This window comes from Sinohyriopsis cumingii, chromosome 13 (assembly GCF_028554795.1).
Source record: "Sinohyriopsis cumingii isolate HCF-2022 chromosome 13, ASM2855479v2, whole genome shotgun sequence".
NCBI classification, from domain to species: domain Eukaryota; kingdom Metazoa; phylum Mollusca; class Bivalvia; order Unionida; family Unionidae; genus Sinohyriopsis; species Sinohyriopsis cumingii.
This window is the reverse complement of record NC_142973.1, coordinates 30,378,937-30,391,550: the sequence shown is the minus strand read 5'-3', so window position 1 is coordinate 30,391,550 and position 12,614 is coordinate 30,378,937. Positions and strand designations below refer to the sequence as shown.

At 34.4% G+C, this 12,614-nt stretch overlaps 1 protein-coding gene across 1 annotated transcript in view; it reads right to left on the bottom strand.

Moving 5' to 3' along the window:
* Positions 1 to 12,614, bottom strand: part of LOC149785132 (uncharacterized) — a 181,819-nt gene that overhangs the window by 124,162 nt on the left and 45,043 nt on the right. Inside the window, exons 18-21 of the mRNA XM_089978894.1 lie at positions 11,958 to 12,167; positions 8,978 to 9,281; positions 6,288 to 6,520; positions 1,693 to 1,876 (exon numbers count right to left, since the gene is read on the bottom strand). Of these exons, the coding sequence (XP_089835020.1) occupies positions 1,693 to 1,876; positions 6,288 to 6,520; positions 8,978 to 9,281; positions 11,958 to 12,167 (931 nt within the window). The remainder of the gene's footprint in view (positions 1 to 1,692; positions 1,877 to 6,287; positions 6,521 to 8,977; positions 9,282 to 11,957; positions 12,168 to 12,614) is intronic.

Below are 12,614 nucleotides of genomic sequence, written 5' to 3'. Positions count from 1 at the left end.
GTAAAGAGCTCAAGGGATACAGTGATGCAAATCACACAAAACCTTTAACAAGCATAATCATATCTAAAATAAATTTTCTTTCTAAATTTGATCAGAATATGTTTAATGGTTCCTGAGCTATCCGCTGACTACAAGTGAAATTTCAAGTTTCCTTTTGAAGACATGAATATACTCTACAAGGTAAATAACTCTGTCAACATGAAGTAGACAAGACTAAATCCAAAAGAAGCAAATACAATTCTGTAAGACAATCTGTGCACCAAATAGCATCCTATTATTCTGAATCGTTCTTGAGTTGTACCAGTGCCAATAAACATCCTAGTGAAGGGCTAGTTATTTGTCAAGGTATGTAACTCTATCCAAATACATCTTTAAATCAATAACTCACATTCAATGGGGTCCAAAAACAGACTATGGTATAAGCAAGGGTATGAGTAACTGGGGGAACATGGATGAAAAATTAATGGATGGATATTGGCAGTGAGTGGGAGGGAGATAAGTGATTCACTTTTTCTTAATAACACTGGGAAAAACTGTCAGTAAATGACTTTTTCCAAGTCCTTCTGTATAAACAACCTTTATTTTCAATCTAACCAATCTCAGGAAAGGTCATTTAAAACATAACTGGTTTCAACACGCATCACATGTATGCCAGTGAAAACACTGTGCATTTAACATTACTGCTTATTCATGTAAATGTGAATACATTCAAGTGTCACTGTATATTCAGGATAAAACAAAATTATTTATTTTTAAATAGTGACAATTATATAGAGTAACAATGTCTTAACTTCATTTTAATTTAATTGTTATATTAGAAAAATAATGATCCAGTGATTTAATTGCAAGTTATAGCAATATTTCTGCTCATTCTCAAACTTTTGACTGCCAATCAGGGAATATTAAGTTCACGATAAACTTTGTAACTAACTTTTCCATAATGAATCGGATCTATGGAATTAAACTTTCATGCACCTAATACCCTTTTATATGGTTTCCTTGCTATCTCTGATTCGTTTTGGAAATGAGTATAATAAACTACTGTTAACAATAAACTACTGTTAATGTCAGATACTTTAACTATGTTACATGGACTTAATGTTCCCAGTGTTTGGTTTGTCAACTAAAACGAGTTGACCTAACAAATATCCATAACTGCTAGCTCTTAAATAAGGAGGATTTTCTAGCCTTTAAACTTTTTAATTTTACCCTCTTTACTTGATTTTATCAACTGACACTTTTCATGTTTAAATACGGGGGGGAGGGGGTGATTAGGATTTTCAACATAGCTTTTAACAATTTTTCAGTCATATTGCTATAATGTCTGCAGTGTGGCAGCTTATAATGATGTCTATGCACTGGGTTATCATGCTGCAGACACGTAACATGATGTCCCACCCAGTCACATTATCCTGACACCAAGCCGACCAATCTTAACACTTACTTCTTAATGCTGAGCGCCAAGCGAGGCAGCCAATAAATACAAGAGGGTATATAACATTTATGATGATTACACAGAAATCGAGTTAAAGATAAAACACATGAATTTCACCTCACAAACAATATTCATTTCAAAGGTTGCTTTTGTCTGAAGTGAGTGTATCCTTTAAACAGGCCATCTGTATGGTCAGACATCTACCTTGGCAAAAGTTAATATTTGTGTACTCAGAATGTAATGCGATATCCAAATACCTGGTTCTGGTGGTGTAAAGTCCACTAGGATCCCCTTTGTTGAGATAAAGTTCTTGTATCCAAGCTCATTGATCAGTTCAAGGTTGAAATAATAGTATCCATTGTGTTCAAGCATTAGATCCACATAGCTGAACTCCAAGGCATGGCCTATTCCAAGTCGTTCATAATGACAGAAGAGACCAGACTGCAAAGAGAAATTGGATTTTTAAAGCACATATTCCATAAGCAGAATGAATGAGTGGAGCTATAATACATTAATTAACACTTATGAACCTTCTGTCAAGGTCCCAGCTAATGAGTGGAGCTATAATATATTAATTAACACTTATGAACCTTCTGTCAAGGTCCCAGCACAAGTAAATTTATATCAAACATCTACCTTTGGTTCGAGACAGGAAGGAACTGAAAACAAGTAGCTTACAGAATGAATCAAGTTCATAAATATCCAAAATATTATCATTCACTTCACCATCATTGATAGGAGGCTAGATGTAGTTACATGTATTTATTCTTTTGAAGAATGTTATAAATGGCATTACATATTTTGTTAGGAGGTAAAGTCATTACATACATTTAAATAAAATTATCACTCACTGCCTATGTTGCCAGGATGTTCACAGTAGTTTACAAAATTAAAGAAAGTTATCACTCACTGCCTATGTTGCCAGGATGTTCACAGTAGTTTACACAATTAAAGACTGTCATCACTGACTCTATCCATGATGTCATGAGGTTCACAATAGTTACCCGTATTTATAAATTTGAAGAATATTGCCAACATCACTTATCTTGTTAGGAGGATTATAGCAGATGTTTGTATTTATACATTTGAAGAGATGTTATAATTGTCATCATCATTACGTTGCTGGGAAGCATACAGCAGTTACATGTTGTATATTTAAAGAAATAAGCTATTGTGTATCTCAATGTAATTCATGCTAATTTTTCCCTTTAGGATATATACAAGCCAATAAAAGCATAACATTAGTTCCTGATTTTCAAAGCATTCTTACAAACAAGTAAATCCAGTATATTTAATTCTTCTGCACTTTCATTCAAAATCTTTGCATTTAACTTTGAAACTATTATTGGTTTGGTAGAGTTAGATAAAAGTCTCAAGTTGTCTGTATCTGAAAAGTCATCATATTTCTGCTACTGATTTAAAAATAGTAATTAAAAGAAAATAATGTAACCTTTACAATTAAAAATATAATGCCCAATACACTAAGTAATGAAGATATACTTACAGACTGACAGTGAAACTAGGACCCTAAATGTGTTGAAATAATATTACATTTCATCAGGTTATCTCAAATGGCTTGAAAATTATGGAGAGAATATTAGTTATATTGTGATTCAACAGGGAAGATGAATTTCCAGAGTTTCTGATTCCAGTTAACGCTGAGTTGAAGGCAATGCCTGAAATAGGTAGCAATATTCATACCCTATATAAATGTACATGTTAAAATGTTATCACCGTTTTAAAATGGCACTATAAAAAAAATTTCAGTGATGGTTAATGTTTATGAATTGGTGATGCAAACCTCAAGATTTAATTGATGTGAATCTCCAAATTGACACGTGCAAGCATAGCCTCTCACTTTTGTTAATAAAACACTTAAGTCATTACAAATACTTCTTTATTAGAATATTATAAAATGCTAAAAGAATTATGAAAATTTATGAAGTTAATGTTGTGATTTAAACTGTAAGTTGATCATCACCACTTATTTCTCAGTGTTGGCCATTGTAAAGAGAAAAAATTCATATCCCATAAGAGTTTCTATAACAAATAAGGTGCCAAATTATTTTCCATACTACTACAAGGTTTCGTATTACCTGTCCATGAATGCTAAGAAGTTAAACCTAGGACCAACCAAATAGTTTCACTAACCAAAATCAGGACTTTCATATCAGCATAAATTATGCTGACATAGAGTTTCAAGAAGCCTAGGATACTGTATATACTCGCGTATAAGCAAAATAATTTAGGAAAAAATAAATGCCTGGAATAAGGGGGCCTCAGCTTATCTGTGTGCCAAGGTCTAAACTTGAAAGTTTTAAGTTTTTTGTTGTTAACTACCATAATGACTGTAAATCTTGGGACATGACAAAATAATTTTTCCATGTCCTAAGATGTATGTCCATGTGAAAATAAAATACATTCCCAGTGTCCCAAAACTTACTGAACTTTTGTAAACTACTATGATTGATTTTCTTTTATTTTACATGTGCATATTTCTCACTTCTCCAACACAAAATAAAATAAAGTTGACAAAGACTTCATAATTCATGGGCCGGTTTGAGTTCACCCTGGAGACCAGGCTGTACATTACTTACATGGTGCAAATCATGCCTTGCTTCACTTTAATCCTTGTTTATTCCCAAATGAATTAGATGCAGATTGTTTTTTATTAATTTTTTCGACCAAATCCCATTCTTCCATATAAAACTTCAGCTAGTTGGTAATAGCTATATTTGATCCACATCGTCACTAGTTACTCTTTTTAAATGAAAAAAGGGATGTTACAAATTTTTATGAAAAGGTACACACGTTTATGTGTGCAAGGCACAACCAGCATAACTTAAAAAATGTTCATGAAAGAACGGTAATAATGAAGGCTAATATTCTAAATATTGTTCCACCAAGATCTTCATCAATCTATTTTACTTTTGTGTTTGGCTGAACAAAATCATAATTTTCCACACAATGGGAAGGTGGATGTTTCAGCATCTCCTTTGTTTATAATTGGTGGATTTGTCTTTTTACCGACAGCGATATAGGCTAGTTAACCATTAAAATGCTGAAACTGGCTTGGGTTAAGAGGGAATTTTGACCCGCATCTATACCAGTATACTGATGTGTAATTGCCTTTTTTTCCATAATATTAGCATAATTACGTAGTTTTGTAAAATGGGTGCAAGGTTGCTTACATCAGGGTAAACTACAATTCAGTTTTTACGGTATTTACATAATTTTCAAAGCATTATTTCTAATTACTTCAATATTGTATTTTGGATTTATCATTAAAAACTGGTGCGGTGGTGCCCATGATCCAAATCCAAGAGATAATAATAATAATAATAATAATAATAATAATGAGGAAATTAGAAAACATAGAAAAAAAAGAAGAAAAAAAACGTGAGTTTTGAGAGCACTCTTGAATGTGATCACTGTGTCTTTGTGTCTAAGTTCAGTCAATTCTTTCCATGTTGCTGGGCCCTGGTATGCAAAAGAACGCTGTCCATAAGACTTTGTTTTCATAGTGGGAATAATGAGTATATGATTGTCAGAAGAGGAGCATAAGTATCTTGCTGGTGTGTACACATGGGTGAGGTCGGATAGGTATGTTGAACTAGAGTTTATGCTATGTTTATAGCACGGAGAACGAGGGTCGGTGGTTCTTTCCAGGGTTTTCCCGGATTCTTCCTCCACCATTAATACTGGCCGCCATGTATAGCCTATCGAGTGCTGAAAAATGGCGTTAAGCCCAACAACAACAACAACAACAATAGCACGGAGAACAAGTTTTGCGTTTGATTCTGGATCAAATGGATAGCCAGTGTAGGGTAGAGCAGTGGGGAGGTGTGCTCTGATTATGGTACTCTGAGTATGATCCGAGCAGCTGTGTTTTGAACTATTTGAAGTTTTTGGAGTAGATATTGAGATGAACCAGACAGAATTGAGTTACAATAGTCCATTCTTGAAAGTACTAATGAACACACAAGTGTTTTAGTGGCGTCAACTGAAAGATATTTGCGAATGGAGCTGACGAGTCTCAGCTCAAGATATGCAGCCTTGCATATGTTCATGATATGTTGGTGCAATGTGAGAGTACTGTCCAGAGTAACACCTAGGTTTCATACTGATTGTGCGAATTTAATGTTGGTGTTGCTGACATTTATTGTTTGAGGTAAAGGATGTGAATGAGAAAGTCTTTTTGTTGTAATCAGAATGACCTCAGTTTTATCATCATTCATCTGCAGCTTGTTACATGTCATCCATGATTTCATTCAGTGCATATTCAAACCTACTATGTACATGTAGTGGTGCCATTATGTAATTATGCTCACTAGCCTAATTGCAAGCATTGAATAAAACCCTATTGTTGTTCATTGTTCATGCCAACCTCAAGACAGTTATACGCAGTGGTGTAACTATATGACCATCAGCCCCACAGTTAACATTTTGTACTGCCCCCCCCCCCACCCCCATCATTTTAATTTTGTTTTTCTTTTTTCTGGTTGGGACAGGCCAGCAACATTGCCCTGGGCCCCACAGCACAGCTGTACCTGCTACCAAGTTAGTTACACCACTGTTTATATGGGTGATTTTTGTTGATGTAAATTTACTAAATAAATGCATTTAGAAACTTACCATGTTCACCTTGTAATGTCATCTTGGACTTTTGGATCAGCTTTTACAAGGGTCATGCACACATTAGATTTTATACCTATTCAGTTGGAGGGGTCAGCTTGTATGTGAATGGGTTTATATGCTAGTATATATGGTAGCTACTGTTTAGTCTAGCCGATATTAGCCTCATCAGGATACACTACGCAGCAAAACTGAGTGTGTTCATACTTTTACATACCTGAAATATCTTGTAATCGAGCCCCTCAATGGCCTCCAAAAGTTCACATGTCCCACTGGGACCATAGTCAAAGTTAAAACTAAGACATTTGGTCTCAGGAAAGTCCATGCACTTTCTTGCACAGTCACCAGCAGTCGTAATCTTATCATAAACTTTGAATTTAGGCCCCATCAGCTTTCCATTCTTCATTCCAGTAAAATGCTCAAGAGTGTGCAAATTCATTGGATCATTTCCTATAAAATATTTACAAATACAATGTGAAAATCAAAAAGAATCCTTTTATATCTGAGATCATAGTGTCTCCATGATACCTCATTGAAAAGTTTTCTAAAAAGGAAAGCAATGATATTAAAATATTGTGAAGACAAAGGTTCTATAGTCTTTCTTTAGAAATTTGACATGAATGCCCCATGCCTGAAACAAACTTAACAATGATGTGCTGTGGAGGGAAGGATGGAGGTACTGAGGATAATGGTAAGAAAATATACACTGTGTTAAGTATTGTATGCATTATTGCTGCCAAATTATAATTCTGGAATCTTTACTGCAAGACTGAAGGATATAAAGTTCTGCAATGCAAAATTCTAACATTTAAAATAAAGGTAAATAAATTTTGTATAACAAATAAACAATGACAAAATTCAGATGACTTAGTGATGTAGACACAGACAAAGAACTTGTAAATTTCGAGTATGAGAAATGGTAGCTATGGTTGGTCACGCTGCTTCACTGACTTGACAGTGAACATGTTCTCTCAAGAGTTTAAAGCATATAAAAAATTCTTCCATGAAAAATAATTACACAGCTATAACGATCAGACTTTAGTCTTACATTTTTCCATTCATAATAGATGTGTACCAGAAACGTAAAATGGTTAAAATTGCTGTTAAACATAACATACACTACACTGCTTAACAGTTATCAGGCAGGCCTATGTGTATGGAGTCGAACAGGTTCTTCTATTTATATCGCACTGCACTGGGTAACTTTGCTCCATGTGTATTGGAGGGCTAAAAAGCCATTAACTCTATGAGGTAAAGGGTTAAACATGTACTACACCTTTCAGTACCCATGTTTTTGAAAAAAAGAAAATGATTTTAAGTCTTTTACATATATTTAGTATAATAACTACATGAACAATCATGTTGGTGATGCATAGGAGTATGATTTTTGTGACTGAAAAAGAGTATTATGGAATCACCATACTAATCTAGAGTATCACTGATATGTTCAGTGAAGGATAAACATTGAGAAGGATTTATACATATTCTACACCTCTATAACTCGTGCACATCGGGGTCCACAAACATAGACCGCACTTTAAGTGAGGGCAAGAGTTACCGAGGGACCTCCAACAATTGACAAAATCTGCTTAGACATCAAGAAAACCATGGGGTGGGGTGGACTGGTCTGTTTCATGACTGAATCCTCATTTTACAATCATGTTGATAATAATTGTTAATAATGCAATTTTTGTAATGAAGTTGTTCATTATTCTGTATAAATAACATTTATTTTCAAAATTTTCAACATGTGAAAGATCATTCCAACTAGTTTCAACAACCATCATGTGTACACAAAAACTGTTGATACACAACCAAACAAGATTCCTTTTTTTCAAAAACTAACGACATTTATTTCGTGAGACAAATGTCTAAGTCGAAACTCAATTTTTGTTCAGTTAGTACAATACTTATGTCATGATTTCACTGGAAGTAACATTGAAACTTCTTATCATCCTTGAGCATATTTCTTATTGCCAGTTCAGGGATTTTCTGAAACTCGCTTGCCCACAATGGTCCATATCTGTGAAACCAAGCTGCTTATATTTCAAAGTATTCGTTTCATTTGTTGCCTTGCTATTTTTTATCACAATTATGAATGAGTTGGTTAATTTAAGGTAGTTTCATTCTGTTACATACACAATAACATTTATAACAGTCTTCGATTGATCAAATGAAGTGAGATCACCCGACATACGACTGGGGCTGCTAGAATTTATGTATATAGGATTTGCAGGCCTTTTAAATTTTCTTTTATTCCACCTCCTTTATTTGATTCAAAGACATAATAAACATGATAATACAAAGGAGGCCAGCTTTTAATTCAGTGTAACAATACAACAAATACTTCCGCAACTCTGTTATCAAAACACGGTCTGCACTTAATTACATTTTCAGAGATATGCTTGCAGACATAGCTGTTATGGTAGATTGACACATTTTACATTTAAATACATGTTACATTTATGATGATCACATGTAAGAGGAATTAAAAGACAGAATTAAAACATAAATTTCACTTAATACAAATTATTTAATTGGCATTTAAATATTAATGTACTGCCTACATAAGGCATAAGTGACATTTTCATTGATCAAAATTTCCTTGAATATCTTAAATTATGGTGTATGATGATGTTGTCTCGAAGGAAAATGTAACCAACTTTAATATCACTTCTTATTAAAAGTTGATAATTTCAAAATGTTCATTCAAATTTCCAGGTCCTATCTACCAATCTTGACCATAAAACGAGCGATATATCAACGTTTCAGTTACCAATTTTGATCATGATTTTCTTCAAGTTCAAGAAATAGGGATCAATTTTTGGGGTATTTTCTAGTAATAAATATGGGATCCGTGCCTGATCCTTCTAATTTATATCAACTTTTATCCTATAAATACTCTACCTGTGTGAACACTGCTGGTCCTTTTCACCAAGTTTATGTCAGTCCAAGTAACCATTTGATCACCAAATATTCCCTTTCCAAACCCTACTCCAACTTGTATTTTCTCTAGTTTGGAATCATCAACCACAAGGACAGATGCCTTGAGGGTTGTTGGATTACTGGAGGTGATGAAATCTGCAGAAAATCTCCCTCCTGGTATTGTAACATCATATGTTTCAAGCTGACAGGCAACACTTGACCTAGCTCCTGCACTGTTTTCTGCATACATTGTAAAGTACAGTGGAACTCCAGATGGGCTGAGTTTCTAAGGACAAAAGATCATATCAACATCAATTACACTGCACAATTTATAAGGAACTTAGGGAACTGTTCTCTACCAATACTTAGATGCAATGATGCATTGAGATTTTCCCAAATTAGGGGCACATGTCCCTTTGTTTCATAATTTGGGGGGCAGTTAATCCACATAGAGGGCTCCAAGAAAATTAACTTGAAGACCACTAAAACTGCCACCTGTGCCAGGAAAAGTTGATATACAACCACAAAACATTTATTAGCTACCTGGACTGAAAAAGAACATTTCATATTTACATTTTTGGTATTATATGTATCTGAATCTAACACAAAGAAAATCTAAATTTAATATTTATTACAAGTCATTGGCAACATTATTAACTTCAGTAAACTACAACCTGCTATTCATACATTTAAATGGATCAGTTTTGCAATATAAACCTTACATTCATAATTTATGACTGCAAGCCATATCCATTCACAGCTAAAAAAAGTCTTCTATCCTTATTTTCGTTTCCAAGACACAAGTGCTTTCTTAAAGTCAAATTCTTTGTACCTGGTTCCCTCTGTTCTATAATCATTAGGCGACTGAGTTCTACTCAATTTCTTTTGTTTATTTTAGTTGCATTCTGATAAATGAAACCTTGTTCACAGTCCATGGTTAAAAATGGAATAATGAAAGCTAAAGCTGATAGCTTAAACAAATCTGGCAGATATTCTGAACAGTATTGGTATAATATCTGCCAAAGGGCATCTATTCTATTTCTTGGATACATTTCTCCATTAATGGGTGTCTTTGCCAAAGACCATTCAATGCCATGGTTAACCTTCAAACCATTTACATCTGCTCTTGATGAGTAAATGGCATTGATGCCATACCTGTTAACTTTTTCATACAGCAAATAGGAAGACTGAATAAAAAGATAGTGGATTGGGACCTAAAATCAGGAGGTTCTTCACTGCATTTTTTAAGCCTCATTTCACTAAATACTGACCAATCTTCTGGGTCCAATACGCATGAAATTCTCAAATGACGTGCCATTTCTCCCTGCAACACACCTTATTTTCCCCCAAGATGTGCCCTCTTTTCATATTCTGACCAGCTGTGGCCAAACTGCCCAATAGCTAAAGGTTAGACTCAAGTAAACAAGCAAGAAAGCTGGCGTTGCTAATTAACAGTTAATTCTTATCATTGCAATTATAATGTGAAAAAGACTGGCCCTCTGACATAATTCAAAGAAACTATGTTCCACAGTGACCATGTGTCATGGAAGCACCAGCAATTGACTGGTAAATAAACCATGCCCTATTTTGCTATAACTAGCAGTGCCCTGAAATAAGCAGTCTTAACACATTAACCCCTGGTGACAAGTTTAAGTGGCAGGAGGTAGCAGCCTACTGCCAAACTCTGTAGGGTCAAGGTCATGTATGATACACTAAAGTGGGTGGTATTATAAAAAGGTAGACAGATGTAGCTCTACAATGATACCAAATAATCTGGAATTTCTAGTTGCACTACAAAATACAGAGGGAAAAACCTTATTTTTTTTAACCCGATTTTATTCTACCCATAATTCGCCTGTGGTCGAAATCCGATTTTGTGCCTCACTCGCTCCTGAAATCATCAGATATAATCTTTGATATGAACTTTACACAGGTAACCAATCATTATGATAACCTGATACCCAATTGACTTTTTCTAAACTTTTGGCATCTATTATCTCAAGTTAATTAGGCTATATAGAAATGTATGCTACTACTATTATTATTGAGAGCCTAAAATAAGCTGATAGCTTAATCTTGCTCTGATTTTATGTACATTCCACTAAGACTTCTTAGTAAACCAAGGATATGATCAGTGTATGAAATCCTCAGGTCAGAATATTTCGCTGGCTGTGGCTTTCTACAACACTAGTGTTAACCATGTTCATTTCAAAAGAATTAGAGGTCCCGAGTGGCTGAGTGGTCTAAAGCGCTCACTGTTATGGATCACTGCCACCTCACCTGTCTGCATGTGTTCGAGTCTTGGGCTCTGTCAATGTGGGTATGTGAGAAAGCTTGCCGGTAGCTACACATGAGTCGGAGGTTCTTTCCGGGTTTCCCGGGTTCTTCCTCCACCATTAATACTGGCCACCATGTATAGCCTATCTTGTGCTGAAAAATGGCATTAAAACCCTAAAACAGCAACAACATCAAAAGAATGTCTTATGTTTGAAAGTAAATGGTTGAAAAAAGTCTATCTCATATAACAGCATGTACAAAGATGTGTGTATGTATATACATATATACATACATACATACACATACATATATATATATATATATATATATATATATATATATATATATATATATATATATATATATATATATACACACACAAATAGGAAGGTATAGGTAGATAGACATAAATAAAAAAATGTGATTGGGAAAGAGCAAAAAATGGGCCATTAAAAGCAGATTAGGTTCCCAAATATCTCCAGATAATGTGTATTTTAAATTTGCAGCATTCCCACATGGTTCATAGAGATTACTTAGACACTGAACAATCAATTACATCATTCAGAACAATCAGTCTCCTATGAGTACAGCCCTGTTACTATTTTATGTGATATGCCATATGTTTATGATCAATAAAAACAAAATCCCATTTTGAAAAACAAAATAATTTTTCAATGATAAATACCTGTTCCACAGTAGTTGAGGCACCACCAAGAGGCTGATTCTTCATGACATCATTACCACCAGGAACAGTTCCGATATCCAAAAAGAATTTAACTTGACTTTTGTCATCAACTGCATGGACTGCTATCTCAAATGCTGGTTCAGTGTAATCCCTGTGTTTCAGCTGCTGAACTTCACATACAGGCATGGCAGACCGTTTTGTTTTACCACTCTGAACAAATTAAAAATATAAGCCATGAAAGATCTAAGAAATTGAACCTTACATTCTAGAAATGGGTGGAACTTTTGTGTTTCAGCTGCTGAACTTCACATACAGGTATGGCAGACCATTTTGTTTTACCACTCTGAACAAATTTAAAATATAAGCCATGAAAGATCTAAGAAATTGAACCTTACATTCTAGCAATGGATGGAACTTTTAGTCACAATAAATATTTCATGCCTGCATTTAAATATGATACCATTTAATCAATACTGCTTCTCTTACTTGAATAATTCTTCTTCCTTTTGTCTCAGCTCATTAAAGTTAAGAAAAACATGTAATATTCGTTTTCTCTTTGTGATTCACTGCCATGATTTCTTTCATATAAGGCTCAGCCTTTCATTAAATAAACTGACCAAGTATCATTCCATATAATGTCATTAAATGGCTGTGTAA